The sequence below is a fragment of the Globicephala melas genome, chromosome 4 (genome assembly GCF_963455315.2).
Source record: "Globicephala melas chromosome 4, mGloMel1.2, whole genome shotgun sequence".
Lineage (NCBI taxonomy): Eukaryota > Metazoa > Chordata > Mammalia > Artiodactyla > Delphinidae > Globicephala > Globicephala melas.
In genome coordinates, this window is record NC_083317.1 from 65,019,516 (window position 1) to 65,035,897 (window position 16,382).

At 43.4% G+C, this 16,382-nt stretch overlaps 1 protein-coding gene and 1 pseudogene across 9 annotated transcripts in view; both read right to left on the minus strand.

The window, feature by feature from the left end:
- Positions 1 to 2,191: 2,191 nt before the first annotated feature.
- The window catches only part of B4GALT4 (beta-1,4-galactosyltransferase 4), a 41,841-nt gene continuing 27,650 nt past the window's right edge, over positions 2,192 to 16,382 (minus strand). For 8 of the 9 annotated variants that reach the window (XM_060298108.2, XM_060298111.2, XM_060298109.2 and 5 more), the window contains exons 4-7: positions 14,676 to 14,863; positions 8,852 to 8,974; positions 6,839 to 6,943; positions 2,192 to 3,075 (exon numbers count right to left, since the gene is read on the minus strand). In XM_060298108.2, coding sequence (XP_060154091.1) covers positions 2,943 to 3,075; positions 6,839 to 6,943; positions 8,852 to 8,974; positions 14,676 to 14,863 — 549 coding nt within the window. In that variant the 3' untranslated portion in view covers positions 2,192 to 2,942. The remainder of the gene's footprint in view (positions 3,076 to 6,838; positions 6,944 to 8,851; positions 8,975 to 14,675; positions 14,864 to 16,382) is intronic. The other variant, XR_004039662.3, reaches the window with a different exon arrangement.
- Positions 5,847 to 6,573, minus strand: LOC115853647 (glycine cleavage system H protein, mitochondrial-like; annotated as a pseudogene).

Here is a 16,382-nt window from a genome sequence, read left to right on the forward strand (position 1 = left end):
GCCGCGGAGCGGCTGGGCCCGTGAGCCATGGGCACTGAGCCTGCGCTTCCGGAGCCTGTGCTCCACAAGGATAGGCCACAACAGTGAGAGGCCCGCGTACCGCAAAAAAAAAAAAAAACCATCTTCCACCTCCAGAAGTTTCATAGTGAGCCATTTAAATGACATATACTTTATCTTGGTTGAAAGAATTACCTGAAGAATATCAATAGGCAAAGGACAGTGGTTTTGAACATTTAAAAAAATGCAGATGCTGAAAATACATAGGGAGTTCCCATATGGTACTCATTGTATTTTGTTTCCATTGAATGAGAAATTGTTCTCAGTATGGATCCTCAAATTCCTTGCACACACTATTCTCTTCCTTTACCCTCCCCAGCCATGACCAGGGACCCACAGCCTCCAAATTGGAGGCCCCTGGCACAGGCTGTTGGCAATTACAATAGTTCAGTCTGCATTAGATTACAATTAAGAAAATTGGGATCGTTAACAGATACAAACTACTATACATAAAATAGATAAACAAAGATTTACGGTATAACATAGGGAATTATACCCAATATCTTGTAATAACCTATAATGAACATAATCTGCAAAAAACCCCTGACTCACTATGCTGTACACCTGAAACTAACACAATATTGTAAATCAACCATACCTCAGTTAAAACATTGGGATGGAAAGCTAGAGGAAGATTCTGCAGAGGAGACAAGAGGGTGGGGGAAAAGGAAGAAAACCATTATTATTTCTTTTCTAAATAAAGAAAAAACACAGCATTTACTTGTCCCTACTGGGTTAAAGGTAAACCAGGCCAGCCCTAGGTAAACCTGTCACGTCCACAAAATGCACTTTTCTTTCTTCTCCTTCCCCACGTGGGTGGTGACTGCTGTCTTTTTGGAAGCCCCAAATCCTCCTATTCCCTCCCTCTCCCTGTTTGGGAAGGATATTATTTACACTAACTGGCTGGCAGGCACTCATGTTGAATTTTAAAAATTAAGTGTCACGTAATAATGATGGATTGAGAAACCCTGGGGCACAGTTGCATAATACACGCTCAAGAACATCCACATCTACATTATTTGTGTCCATTCCCCTAGGCGAACAAAATATTCTTATTTCTGCTCTGAGCCAGCATCCATCCCCGATTACCTTCCTTAGATTATCCTCCCACATTTCCCGCCCCTCTCCCAGGAAGCTCAGCAGTACCAAATCAGTGCCATGGCCCCGCCCTTCCTTCCAAATCAAAGGCCTCAGGAGCCCTGGCTCCACCCCTTCCTATCCTCTCACCAACGAGGTGTGCCCCTGAGGCAGCCCTGTTGCGCCCATTACTGATCAAAATCAAGCACAGGAGGATGAAGAGAACACAACGCGGCCCAGGAGCCGAGACTCAGAGGCACCTGCCACAGGCCTGGAGCTGTCTCACAAGCAGGCTGCGCAGAGAAGGATGAACACGGGAGAGCGGGGGAAGGCTTAGTCTCATCTGTTTTGTTTTTAAGCAGTAGGGTTACTGACATGAATACATCTGGAAGCTAGAACCGAGCAGGACCCTGCGGGGCCTTCCTGGAAAAGACCCACCCCCATGTCCTCCCCCATGTCTTGTTTGTAGAGAAACTTTAGCCTCCTAGGCCTTCCCTGAGTGCCAAAGAGTAAATTTAATCAGAGAAGTGAGAAAATGCAGAAAGAAAGGAAAACAGTCAAACAAGACAAAATAATAATAGTTTAGCCATTAGACAAAGTCAAGGACCTTTAGTTCCTTCTCAAGGGCTACAGATAATATTCTGAGCCACATCCTTTGAGCTGTCTGGCAGATACTGAAACCCCCATCAGGTGGAAGCAGTTAACTGTACGCTGCCCACAAGCAAGTAGACCCCAGACCAGTTGGAACCAGAAGGTTGATGATGTTGACTCCTGGTTACATCACCACCAGCCAATCAGAAGACTGTCCATGAGCTGATCACACATCCCACAAGCCCTCTTTCACCCTGTCTTTTAAAACCTTTCCCTGAAAGCCTTCAGGGAGTTTGGGCTTTTAAGCACTAGCTGCCCGGACTCCTTGCTTGGCGCCTGCAGTAAACGCTGCACTTTCCTTCACCACAACCCAGTGTCTGCAGATTGGCTTCACTGCATGTGGGCAAGCGGACCCAAGTTTGGTTTGGTAACGAAACAATAGTAAAAAACAAGATTGACCACCCAAAGCTTTTTCATATTTTACTACAGAGGTACTTCTGATGTATTATTAATTAATAGGTAATTTGTAAACTGCTGCTTCATATCCTACACGTACAAAATCATTTTACAAAAATGTTCTAAAAACTAGTAGATAAAATGTTACTGGAAGGCGTATCTGGGCAGGTGACACCTGCCGCAGGGCAGCAGCCATAGCAACAGTACAACCACCGCAGCTGCTCTCCGCCTGATGCGGTCCTTCTGCCACCTCTTCGGTCCCAAGTTCGCGGCACCTTTATTCTTCACCTTTCTCCCCTCTTCTTCGGCCTTCATCTCACCGGGGACCCGCCTCTTCCCAGATGACCATGCAGGATAAATGAGTAACAGAAACATATCTTCAACCCTTTCCTGGTTCTCTGGGACATTCAGCAATCTTATCTCCTGTGGCATTTTTTATCCCAGAAAACATGTGTCACTTCAAACTTAAATAAATCTCCTTCAATCAGAGTTCTCAAATAGCCTTCATGGCATCTTCTGAGTGGTCCTTTTATACTTAGTCCTTCAAGTATCTACATTACAATATTTAACCCTCATGATCAAAACAATTGTTTTACATTCCATATCACCAGGAGTTCTGCTAAGAAAATATGAAAGAGGGAGAATCAGCTCAGTAATTGGCTGCAACAAGTTCTTAATGTGTGCTACTAGGGCAAGTCTCTAGGCCAAAATTATTGCAATCAAATATTCAGTTCCTCCAAATGTCAGCAGAAGAGCCAGGGTCATGGGCCAGACCAGAAATCCACGGTGATGTTGACATATAAAGGATTGTAATCCACAGAGAGTAATTTATAATCACAACTGCTCAACCCATCTGTTCTCCAGACACGTGACACCTGATGTAAGAGCTTCATCCTAAAGATAAAGAACAAATGTGAAAGATAAGAATTTAACATCTATTTCCACTGTTTTTGCCTTGTCACAAAGTTTGGCAAACGCATCTTTGTAAATTATTGCACTTGTTGGGTTTCCTACTGCAAAAGAAGTTTATTTTCTCCATCTAAGGTAACAGATACTAACGACAGCCATGTGTTCATATGGCAAACCCCATGGAAGACCCTGAGGACCAATGATCAGAAGAGTCCTTCATGCAGTGAGCCCCCAGTCTGCAGGACAGAAGGATGTACAGTGATACAGCTCATCCACTGCTGACAGGTCCTTGGATAAGCTTCAGGGGATCTATGAATGCTCCAATGTTGCTGGGAGAACTCTGTGTCTGTAGGCAGGGCGGGGACTCATAGGAACCTCAAACCAAGCTAAACTGTATGCAGAGGAGGCTGAATGAAGTGGCACCTAACTTCATGAGGGTCACAGAGAAGGTAAATTTGACCAAGGTTTGAAAAAGAAGAAATTCACAGCAGAGAAGATGAGGGAAAGGACACCCCGGAAAAGAGACCACCCTGTGCAAGACACAGAGACGTGTCAAAGAGCAGGATGTGTTTGAAGAAGAGGAAGTAATTGTGTGGCCGGAGCTCGAGGATGCAGGGAGAGGGGTGGTGTTGAACCGAATTGGTCTCTAGGAGCTGAGCAGTGAAAAGCATGCATTTCGGTTACAGTAACAACGTGGATGGAGACTAGAAGCATAAAGTTGAGCTAAATAAAGTCAGAGAAAAATAATACAGCATGATTTCATTTATATAAAATTGAAAAGCATGCAAAACTAAACAATTTTTTGTATATGAATACAAACACATGGGAAAATAAGAAAACCAAGACACAGCAAAAATAACTTTAACTATCATCAAAATTCAGGAAAGTATTTCCTCTTGGGGTAGGGGGAAGATATGGGATAAGGAAGGGCCACACAGGGAAAGGGCGTAAACTGGCTAGAGGACACGACCAGTGGTCATGGTATCAAGAATCTTCAGATTTTTCATACAGTTGATAAGTATTCTTTTGTATCTATTCATTAATTATTATTATTTTAATTTACAGAGAAAAATGCACACCTATGGGCAAAGGCTCAAAAGACACATGGAAAATAGAAATAGCTGTTTTGTTAAAGTGGTAAGTTCTAACAAAAGGGCTAAAAGTCTTTTAATATTGTTTTAAAATGTAGACTCTAGCAAAAAGGCTAAAGGCCCTTTAATACAGTTTCAAACATTAGGGAAAAAACCCCACCAGAACAAAGAAATGTAGATTTTTCAGACATAGCCCCCAAAAGAATTGGTTTATCTGCCAGGATTCCTTGGTGAAAGGCTTAATTCCTGGGGCAGGAGCACAAGATGAGCCTAGAACAGCTCATCACACCAGAGCAAAGGGAAAAATGCTCGCAAAACGACTGCAGTTATGTCAAAGGATTCGGGAGCCCACTGGAAAAAGATAACATTTGCCAAAGACAATCTGAGCATCGAAAAGAATATTAACTACATCCAGAAGGCTGTAGGAAGCATCAACTCATCACTTTGAAATAAAAAATCAATGCTGATTCTTTCCCTTTATCCTGCCTTTTCTATAAGAACCGTACCCCAGTGTACTCAGACAGCTGAAGAAGGCACATCATTCTTTGTAGAAAAATCTATCTAATAAATGCAGAAGGACTGACAGAATATCACAATTTTGCAATCCCTAATTGAATAATGAATTTAGGCAATGATCACCAATGGCTGCTAAAATAATTAGGTGAAGACTAATGGGGACCCTCACAATGACTGCATGAGGCTGACAACACGTGAACCCACAGAACAATCCTGACATCACCAAAACATGACCAGACATCATGTCCCCTTGCTGGGATACAAAAGGAGATACATGGCACTATAGAGGAAGCGTTCTTGCCCCCAAATAGTACCAGAATCTGTTTAAGCTTCCAGATCGAAGACCTAGCTTATAAGGAAATGCAGAGGCACAAATTAAGTTATAGCACAGGGATGTGACTGGCAAAACCCACAATGTAGGAAATTCCATCAGACAAATGACCTGGTTTGTTCAACAAATAAATTACAAGGGAAAAAAAAAAAAGGAGGGAAGGGGGAACCTACAGATTAAAAGGGATTTCAGAGAAATCATTCAAATGCAATGTGTGGACCTTGTCTACAATCTGAATCTGAGTAAACCAACTGTTTAAAAAAATTTATTAAAGCATTTATGAGATAATTGGGGAAATCTGAACACTGACTGGACCTTTGATGACAATAAGCAAGTATTGATAATTTTATATTAGGTATGATAATAGTATTGCAGTATTTTTTTTCTTAAATTAGGAAGTTGAATATTTTATTAGTAAACTGTTCCTTATTTTCCTGCAAGGCTGTTGCTTCACTGTATAAAAACAGCACCAGCAAACACAGTATATTGCAAAATTAAGAGAGTAACGTTCTTCACTGGACACTATACAACTAACAAACTTTTCTCCACTGCCATTTATTTCCAGTGGCAAGTTCATTGAGTATTTTGACCCAAATCCAGGGATGGCTGTAAGCAAGTTACAATATTATATATGGTTAAGATAATAATGTTATCCTTGAATTACATAACTTTCATAACTAGTTTTACCACAGATAATTTCAGGAATTCTGAATATTATAACTGGAGACTAGCCTAAAAATCACAGGCTGTTGTGAAAAAGATGCATAGCGTTTATCTGAAATCATTGGGAAGTTAAGGGGTATTTTCTTCAGGCAACACCATTGCAAGTAGTTTCTTTTGCTAAAAGTTGCTTTTTAAAAATCTATCCACCACTAATTTAAGACAACTATTCTAGATTAAGTTGTTTCAAACTAGTTTATTTAGGGGTTCCATTTTCACTCCTCAATAGATTTTATGTATTTCTCATATGCTTCTTCACTCATTAGTTCATCTAGTTCTGAAGGGTTACTGAGTGTCATCTTGATCAGCCAACCATCTTCATAACAAGATCTGTTGACAAGTCCTGGATTTTCTGCTAGAGCTTCATTAATTTCAGTTACTTCTCCTGATAGAGGAGAAGAGAGTTCACTAGCAGCTTTCCCACTTTCCAAAGCAACAAATTTCTCTTGTTTGTTCAATTTTGTCCCAACTTCAGGCAGACTACAGTAAACAACATCTCCCAAAGCTTCCTGTGCAAAATTGCTGATTCCCACTGTTGCAACACCGTTTTCTGTTGTTACCCATTCACGTTTGTCTGAATTTACGACCTGACAGCAGAACGGGACCGGTGCGCAGCACCTGGACGGCGCCTGCCTGCAGTCCCCAGGGCAGCGGTGGGCAGGGCGCGCTGGGCGCAGAGATGGCCCGCACGCTCTGCGCCACTCGCAGCGTCGTGTTCGCAGGGGTGCAGCGGGTCTCCGCGCAGCACCTCTGCAGTTCTTTTTCTAAGACTTCTTTTAAGGATACTATTGAAATATTTACACAGGAAATGCTGTGATATCTCATTTGCTTCTAAAGAATCCAGTGGGGGAGGAGAAGAAAGTGGGAGAAAGAAGAGAAGCCATGAGTTGTTAACTGTTGAAACTGGGAATGTGGTACATGTACATGTGAATTCAATAGATGTTCCCTCTGCTTTTGGGTCTGTCCGAAAATTACCTCAATAAAAAGCTTTGAACAAAATAAACTGGTTTATCTGATCAAATCTGGCATAGGACTAGTGACAGAAGAGACTACGCAGGTAGCCTGCCAGGCGCATGGATCCAGGACTTACCGTTCTATATTCACCTCATTGCCTTGGTCTCTCTTGTGGAAGATCATAGTATATTTACCCACTTCAGGCAGTGGCCGGGTTATTTTCATTCTATGAAGCTCAACCCTGCAAAAATAACAGAGGTGTTAAAAAAAAAATTCTATCCCAATTATCTACCACTAGGCACTTAAAAAAGAATCATTTGCAAAAATTTACATATATGTGCATACACATATCTTGATTATTTAGGTATTAAAAGAAAAAGAATTTTCTTATGTTGGGCCTCAGGCAATAAGTCCATAGAAGAATCACCCTTAACATTTACTACTGAGGTACAAAGAAGATGTGTCAATTTACACTTTGTCATTTTCCAGAAACAACTGAGAAAATACACCTTGAAAAAATCAAGTCTCTTAGGATCCCTAATTTACTTAGTGTTGCCTTCTTTTAACAGGGAAAATAATGACTGTTAAATGTCACAAACCTAGGTTCAAATCTAGACTTTGTTATTTACAACCTTGGTAAGTCAATTCATTATTCCAGGCCTGGGTTTCCCGAACCGTAAAATGGCAATGGTGTTACAGAGTTGATCTGACAGGCTCAAATGAGACCGTCCACATGGAACATTCTTTGCAAACTGTAATGTACTATATAAGCAGAAAGAGGGTGGTGCCTGTTGCACAGGTGAGTAAATAAGTATTTAGTAAAGAAATTTCAGCAAATGTTTATGCTCAAATCAGTTGGTTTATCCATAGCGTTAGTCAAGAACCACTCTGGAGGCCATGATGTTCTTACCAAATGAAAGCAAAACTTGGGGCTCCCCTTTACCTTGAAACCGAGGAGCAACAGGAAAAAAGAGAGTGAAGATACATCAGTGTAAAATTCTACTAGCCGTCCCATCTGGGCAGTGAAATGGATTTGGGGAACATGATGGATACGGTTGACTCCGAGCCCTTGCTATTCCTGCCCTGAAATCTAGCAGGTACCCTCTCTGTCCACTTCATAAGCCACGGCCACACAGGCTGCTGATGGGCTGGGCCATGAAGTGCCGCTGCCCATCACTACGGCCATTTCTATGCAGCCTTTGGTCAGGGAGATCCGTTCCCTCCTGCCAGAAACATTCCAGAGACTCTCAGCCTAGACCTGGAAATGAGACCAGCATGGAGCCCGGCTTCTTCATGCTGAAGCAATGGAAAACATCTGGCAGCCACACGTATATTAATTCAGAATGCCAGCTGAGAAATTTTCTTTCTAAGAGGCAACAACAGGAGGAAAGGGGGTCTCCTAATAGACAGACCTTGTTACAAGTCTGAAGATACTGGCCCCAGGCTCTTGAATAATTACTTATTTCTGGGAGTTAGGGATACCCATAACTATCTGGCCATGAAACCCAAGTTCAGGGAAGAGGGCTGAGAGGGGAGACCAGGCATATCCCCTTTGAACCCCCCAGAGCAGAAAAGAATCCAAGAGAATCTGAGGGTCATGCCAGCAGCCCCGAGTCAGGCCAGGGAGTCAGGCCAGCAGCTGCTCCCACGGAGTGCGGGGCTGGCTCGTGTATAAGGAGAGGATATCTTGGCCTGCTTCGGGGCGTGCAACTCCTCACAGGCTGCTGGCACTCCCTGCTCTGCACGCTGGGAACCACCAGGGTTGCCTGGGGTCTGAGAGAACGCAGAGGCTTAGAACAGGCCTCTGGCCACTTTCCTCAGGCGGCAGTTTTGCAAACGCTGTGGTCTGGGACTTGCCATTCACGGGTGAGACTCTATCTCAGTAGGTAATACCTGCTGACAAGTCCACAGAGACCTCCACCAACACTCCCGGACCCCGGACACCCATTAGCCAGGACTAGACCACCCTCCATCATTTCTGAACTGCCAGTGGCAAAGAGCGATTTGGGCCGCCTTGCTCACCCCCCACCCCCTGCCACCCTTCAAGCCCAAGTCGGAGCCTCATGACCTGCTGGCCTGGCCTCCACAGGAACCACACACAACCACTGCTAGCAGAGCCCCGTGAAGGGGACCTGTCTCTGTTGTTCACCTGAGTCTGAGGTCATCGTCTTCGCCTCCCCATCCCCAGTAGTTGTTAGAGAATCCATTCACCTTGAAAAACTGCTCTCGGCTTAGGGCGGTAACACCCCCAAAATACCCGCTGTAACGTAACCTGGAGCGAAAGAGAGGAGAGAAATGGTTAGAACGTTAGTGCCAAGTCCTTTTGTTCTCCACAGATGCTTCAGAAGTCTCTGACTGCAGGGCGGGCATTCTAGGAACACTTTGAAGACCATGTACTTCCACCCACCCACTCCTGCTTGACATCCACCTCCCCACGTTCTTGGCCTTGCTTGTCTGGCCTTCTGTCCTCTGTCTAGACAAGCTCTCACATCTGCTCACTAAGCAAGGTGCCACCCACCTTTTATTGTTAGTGTTTGTGTGCAGAGGTCTACAGAGGTACCTGTCAATGTGCACTGTAACATCAGATCTGGATGAGAGATCTCGCCTCGTGTGCCAATCCAATGAATAGTTGTGGCTGCCAAGTGCTGTGGGTTAAGAGCATTCTGAGGCTGCACCCAGGTTCAGCGTGAACGAGTGGCTTTTTTACTTTTACTTTCTTTTAGGGAGTGGGGTGGAGAGCAGGAGAGAGCTCCTATACACACTTTTTATGCAGACCTCCACTTATATGCATACAAATCTCCGTCTCAGAGTCTGTTTCCTGGAGAACCCAACATACCTTAATAACCCTGAGGTTTCCAGCTTGGGCAACTAGGTAGATGACAGTGCCTCTCACAAAAACAGGGTATACAAACTGATAATTAGGTTTTGAGAAGAAGACAAATTACGGTTTGGATAAACTGAATATGAGGTACCCTTGGGGCTTCTGCCAGTGGGAAAAAGGTTACAAGGTCCAAGTTCAGTACAGAGGAGTGGCTACAGAGATAGCTTTGGAAATAAGCTGTCAAGAGGTGGTACCTGAAGGCACAAGGGTAGGGAGAGCTGCCCGAAGACAATGTAGTAAGTGAAAAGAGGAGAGTAAAAAGGGTGGAGCTGTGGGTATACCAACAAGGAAAAGGGGAAAGAAAAGAGGTCAATCATTTAGGACTCATGGATTATTGGTAGGCAAATTAACAAATCTGAGAAATAAAGATGTCCCTTGAATAGAACACGGTAACAATTCAGAAATGCAAATGAAGGCAGCTTAATAACTTGGATGTTACTGAATAAGAGGATGTGAATATATATGGAGGATCTCTAACTTTAATTAATGTCAGTTCAAAGTATTCCAGGACCAATAAAATATGTCTGCTTTTCTAGATAATAAGAAAAACCAAAAGGAAAGATCAATAATCATGTAGACACTTGCCATCTAATAGGTGGAGTCCCCAAAGTTAATTTGTAGCTCAGCTGCTTGTTTCTATGTTCTGAGTACAGATGGGGAGGACCCTGCTTAACCCACAATGGAAATAGATTTACTTACATACCCCCAAGCTAAAATTCTGGAAAACAACCACCTAAAACAAACAAAAAGAACAAAGTGCTCAGAAGGCAGCTATTACTGACCAAGACACTGACTGCAGTGACTTGTTGCCATGGTTAATGGACTCTGTTTGGCTGGGAAGGGGTTCCTAAACTACCTGAAAACTAGCAGCTTCATCAGAACACTGAGTGGAACCACTGCCCAGGCATAACCTGCCACGCCCCAAAAAGGGGTCACCAGGAGGGACCCAGCACTGATGACTTGGTAGTGACCCATTAAGTAACGACTATCCACTGTGTGCAAAGCAGCTGGCTAAACGCTAGAATAAGTGGGCCCTGCACTCACACACAGCTGATAGTCCAGCAAGAGAGGTGAACATTACCAGGGTTCTGAGGAAGGAGAAGCCACACATCAGGGCAGGTGGGCCTGGGAGGATTCAGACAGGTAGAAAACTGGGGGAACTCCTGGTGATCAGAACTCTGTGACGAAAGGCCGAGAGGGAGAAAAGCGCAGGCTGTGTGAGGAGCACCGGGAGACCAGTTTGGCTGCAGTGGGAGGTGCAGGAGGAGACCAGTTGGAAAGAAAGGTTAAAGAAGTATCAGTTCCTCAGTTGCCTCTTAGGTGCCAAATATCTACATGTTTATTGATCTTTCCTTCTGGTTTTTCTTCTTAGCTAGAAAAGCATAAATAGTTGATTGGCCCTGAAACAGTTTTACTTATTTTTAAAGGACTGTAAGGCCCAAGGGTGGGGAAAATGGAGTCATCAAATAAGAGTAAAGTCCTTGTAAAAGCAGGCAGGTACTAAAGGAATTCTTGGCAATAAAATTTCCCACAGGCTAGTACAGATGTTTATCACTGACCCATAATCACTGGGATAAACAAGATTTATTTCTGTCTTCATCAGAGTCTGAGATAGCTGAGACAAGTTGCTTTAACTTCTTCCCTCTGCATGTGTGTAAAGTGAAAACACTTCTTGCGCTTCCTTCATACTCATGGGGCAGTTGTGACAATGAATAGTGGGCTGATTTAAGCTCTGTGGCACAGGGACACACAGTTACCAGCAGAAGGCAGACACTTAGCCACCTGCAACTGCACCTGCCAGCAACTAGAGGGATTTTGCCCAAAGGAGGAAAGGCAATAACTAAGGAGGAGGAAGACAACTCCTACACTACCTATGCAAACCTCCCCCAAACCACAGAAAATGAGGCAGTTTACATGATACATACAGTAAAGTAGAAAAACATAAATGACAAACCAGGACGAGAGGAAAACTTCACTCAGATAGAAGATCAGAATAGGAAATATATTAGAACTCTGATCTGCAAATAAGATTCTTTTCAGCTTCTAAAAGAAGGTCATGGATTTGACTCTGAGCTTCTTGCATCCAGATCAAAAGAGGAGAGAGACACATTCAATCACCTGGTTTACATTAGGAAAACTGTCAGTTACTCAAGGAAGACAAAGGCTTCCTGAGTTCTAGTTATAAAAGAAACTTCTGGCCAATTACAATAGCAAGTTAAACCAGCAACATTCGTACAGGGGCTGTTTTTAGAGTGAGTGGCATCTGATAAAACCCACGATCATCACACCAAAGTTTTACTCAAGATCAGTTCCCAGCAGGAATGCCCAAGAACTCATTTTCTTATGGTCCAGCTTAACGCAAAGATAAAATCTAGAATCCCAACAAAAGGCCTGTCCTTGATACAATCCTGTGTATCCATACTCCAAAAACAAACAAATGAGAAAACAATCCTGTGTGATTGTAACTTCTCACCACAGATGTCTAGAAAGACTGGGCAATGGGAAGTTATCACCCACGTCAAGGGTCTGAAGTACAGGTATTCTGTGTTGTAGAGAGTGACATCTTAATACCAATAAGTGAGCAGATGGCTAACATGCTTCTGAAAATACCAAGGTACCTGGCCATGATATGCTACTTTCTTCAGTGCAGAGGTGGCTCACAGACCAGAAAGCAAAATCTCCAGATAATGATCAAGTTCCCCAAAAGAAAAAGTCCTGGGATTCTCTTCCAGACCCTTCTCCTGCCCTCTGGCCCCACTGCCCCTGGAGCATGGAGGCAGGAGTGGGCATCTGCCCCTCATCTTCTCCCCTCCTGCCTTGCTCCATCCCATACACTAAAGGCCAGCTGAACTGACCTTTCTCCTGTCATTCCTGGCTGTAACCATGTGTCAGCAGCACTCTAATTCCTTCCACAGGCACTCCAAACTCCTTACCAGACTGAACAACACCTGCCTAACCTGGCCCCTGCCTACCCTCATCTCTAGCGTCTCCTCCCTCCACCATCCCAGACATTCATTCTCCAGCACTAATGAACTACCAGCCTTTCCTCAAAACCTGTGCCATGTTCTCTCTTGCTTCCACATCTTGGAACTCTGCTGGGAAGCTCCACTGATTCCACAAGATGAAGATGCCACATTTCCTGGACAACACCTTTAAACCCTTCCCTAGGTGTTTTTTCTTAAAGAGAGTGTGCTCTCACCCATTGTGGCTTATTCTAGGTATTTGTTTATATCCCACACTTTACACAGGGACTAGGTTTAAAGTCTACCTGAGGCAAAGGTCGCCTGCAGTCAGTGTTACTCTTGGAAATCTCTTGAACAGTCCGAAGTGAGAAACCTACACAGTAAGAGCAACATGGAAACCAAGAGCAAGGGAGGCATCAAGAGATTCATGGTTTGCAAAAACTTCTTGAGCACTATTCTGTACCCAGTTTTGTACAGATCACTAGGATCTCTGCTTAAGACAGCACTAACCAACAAAACCTTGCTGTCATCTTCAACTTCTCCCTCTCTCCCAGCTCTCACTTCCTCCCAGCAACCAAGGCCTGCTGAGCCAACCTCCCAAAAGACTCCTAACTGATGTTACAGCTCTCCCCTCCATCCTCACCCTCGCTCTCCAATCCAGGCTCTCTTCCATGGATGGATCCGACCTGGGATCTCTGAAAGCCTTGGTAGTCGAGGTGTGATTCACAGATCAAACCCTGCTGCCAAAATATCACCTGGGAGCTGGTTAGATACACAGAATCTCACAACAGAATCTGCATTTCAACAGAATCCCCAGATGATTCATATGCACATTTGAATTCCAGACTCACTGGCTGAAAATGCAAATCTGATCCTGTCATCCCAGTTAACATGCTATTATAGGGACCAACAAATTATAGCCCGCAGGCCTCATCCGGCTTACCACCTGTTTTTGTATGGTTTGTGAAGTAAAGATGGTTTTTACTTTTCTAAATGACTGAGAAAAAATAAAAAGAAGAATATTTCACACACACAAAAAGAGATTCATGGTTTGCATCTCATGATCACTTCCCAGAGTAGACACTGGTGGAACCTCCCATTTTATTTTATAGTGTTATAGCTCTCTCTCCCTCGGCCTCACCCCCACCCCAAACTCTCCCCCATTAGCACGTGCTCCTAGTTGAATTTGCAGAAGTGAAGTGCAAAGCTGACACAGCTCCACTGCAGCTGCCTGTCTCCCCACAGCAGTACACACCAGGGAGTGCTGTGAGGATGGGCACTCGGCCTCATTCAGATCAGTCTCAGGGTCCCTAGTGCAGTAGCACCCCACATGTGAGCACACACGAAGGGCAGGGCTTGGTGGAGGCTGACAGGTAAGTGTGCACACATGTAAGTGAACATATAGTTTCCCTTGTGGAGAACTTTCTTGGTTGCTATTTCCCCTCAGTTGTTTTCAAATAGGAACTGGTACAAAATAAGGTTGAAAAGCAGCTACGCCTCTGTGTGTGTGGGGGGGGGGGGCGGGTAGAGGGTGGGATGGGGCGGGGGGGGGGGGCATGAAAGCAGAAATGACGGTGCCTGGCTCTTCCCACAGTGACTTTGAGAGAAGGGACCTTGTCCTGTGTGTCCTGGCTCCTGAGCAGACCACTTGATGGACATGCCCCTTCCCAGTCTCCCTCCGGACTCGGTCTGGAAAGAGACATCATGGTCTCACAAAAGAGGCCTAGAAGCTGACCTGGAGGCACACTCTTGTTGCCTCTTAGAGGCAGAAGGCAGGGAGAGATAGCTAAGTTACTTGAGTTCTCCTCAGCGTGGGAGCCCTTGCAAAAGTTCCAGCAGGCGGGCCCTGCAGGCGAGGCTGGCCGCCATGTGCAAAGCTTGGACTTCCCTCCCCTCTTCTCTCCCTTTTTATCTTTGTGATCCTCTGCCAAGGCTGCTGGCGGATGTTTTCCTAATAAGAAAAAAAATCGAATTTCTCTAATTCCTGTTTTGAACTTTAAGTGATATATCATGGACCATTTTTCCTATTTCTCATTTTCTGCAGACACCCTGGACACAGTGTCTGCACAGCCTTGATGATAACAGGCCAGGCTTCTGACCTAAGGCAGCTGTGAGCAGAGCCGCCTTACCTGTACCCAGTGCTGTTCCTGCCAACCACCAGATGCCTGGGCTGATCCTCACACTTGTAAAGGTTCAAATCGTTCTCGGGCACCAGGTCCACATCATGGAATATGAAGCAGTCCCAAATTTCATCCTTGAGAGCTTCTATATAGCCCACATTCAGGAGTTTGGCGCGATTAAACTTGTTACTTCCAGCCTATAGATATGGAAATTAAAACTTGAAAAGCTCCTGAGACAAGATTTCACACTGTTCCCCTGTTCAGTTCACATGCAGGAGCTGGTATTATTCTTGCTAACGCACAAGAGTATACATATGACATGAAAATCTGACACAGTAGATGCAATAACAATAACAGGCCTTTTGTGCTTTTCTTTATGCTTCATACATACTTGTATTCCATAACCAAAAACACCTCGAAATGAGGAGCTGTTGTTTAATAGGTTTGGAGTTTCAGTTTTGCAAGATGAAAGATTAGTTGAGATTATTTACACAATAATGTGAACAAACTTAACCCTACTGAACTCTACAATAAAAATGGTTAAGATAGTAAATTTTATGTTATGTGTATTTTACAACAATTTTTTTAAAAACCATAGTTTTAAAATACTAATAAAGATAACTCTAAAAAAATTTTAAACGTACCTTTATTTTTTCCATGTAAAACCACAAAACCTTTCTTACATACCAGTCATGCCAAGTAGAATCACTGCTTCGCTGTTCAGCTCTTAGCTAATCCCCATCTTACCCCATGTAACAAACTTACACTAAGCTCCCCAAAAAATATAGCTTGCCAGAAAGGATCAAGAAATCCTGACCTATAAACAGAGAAGGTTACTGCTCATATACCTAAGCTACTTAAACGTCTCGTGGAATCACTGTAAGAGAACCCGGATTTAACACTTCATGGCAGACACTAATCCTCATAGTGGCCTTACAGAGGAGATTCGTTACTGGGTAAGGAAAGAACACAGTAAACCAGTAATATAATCAAAGCTACAATATGAAACATTTTTTTACAGTAGTAATTTTTTCATGGCTATTTGGATCAAACTCCTTAAGAATAAATTCCAGTTCAATCAACAGTTTATCATAACAAAAGCATAGGCAGTTCTCAAAACTCACCACAGTACTTTCCTGAAAAGAATAACATAAAGCAGACATATTTTTCTATTCATAAAATTATATACTGGGGGTTGCTGTCCTGAGTAAGACCTCTGAATGACTAACAATGTTAAAAACAAAAATAATGATAAACCAATATAACAGTTAAATTTTGTTTCAAATCCTCACAAAATGGGGATAGATGTAATATATATATGCACATTAACTTTTAAGACCCCCAGTTTATTGTAAAGTATACATTGCAGAACAGCATCCTCTGATCTATCAAAAGTTTTCCCAAAACAAATATTACCAGTTATAACCAATATTAGGTATATAGTTAATGATTTTCCTTGCATTCGGAGCATTTGTAAGGATTTGAGGGGGAATTATTTGGATGGCCCAGGACAATTCTGAAAAGATAGCCATGTATAGTTGTTGATGTCTTATTTTTCTTTCAATAAATGTTAATGCCAGATAGAGGCACCTTAAATCACCCACTCCACTTAGAGCTAAACTCTTCAAAGCAGGCTACACTAATACTTACCGTGTTCCTACTAAATCATGCCAAAAAAGTGAATCATAAAAGTGAAAACTAGGGGCGTCCCTGGTG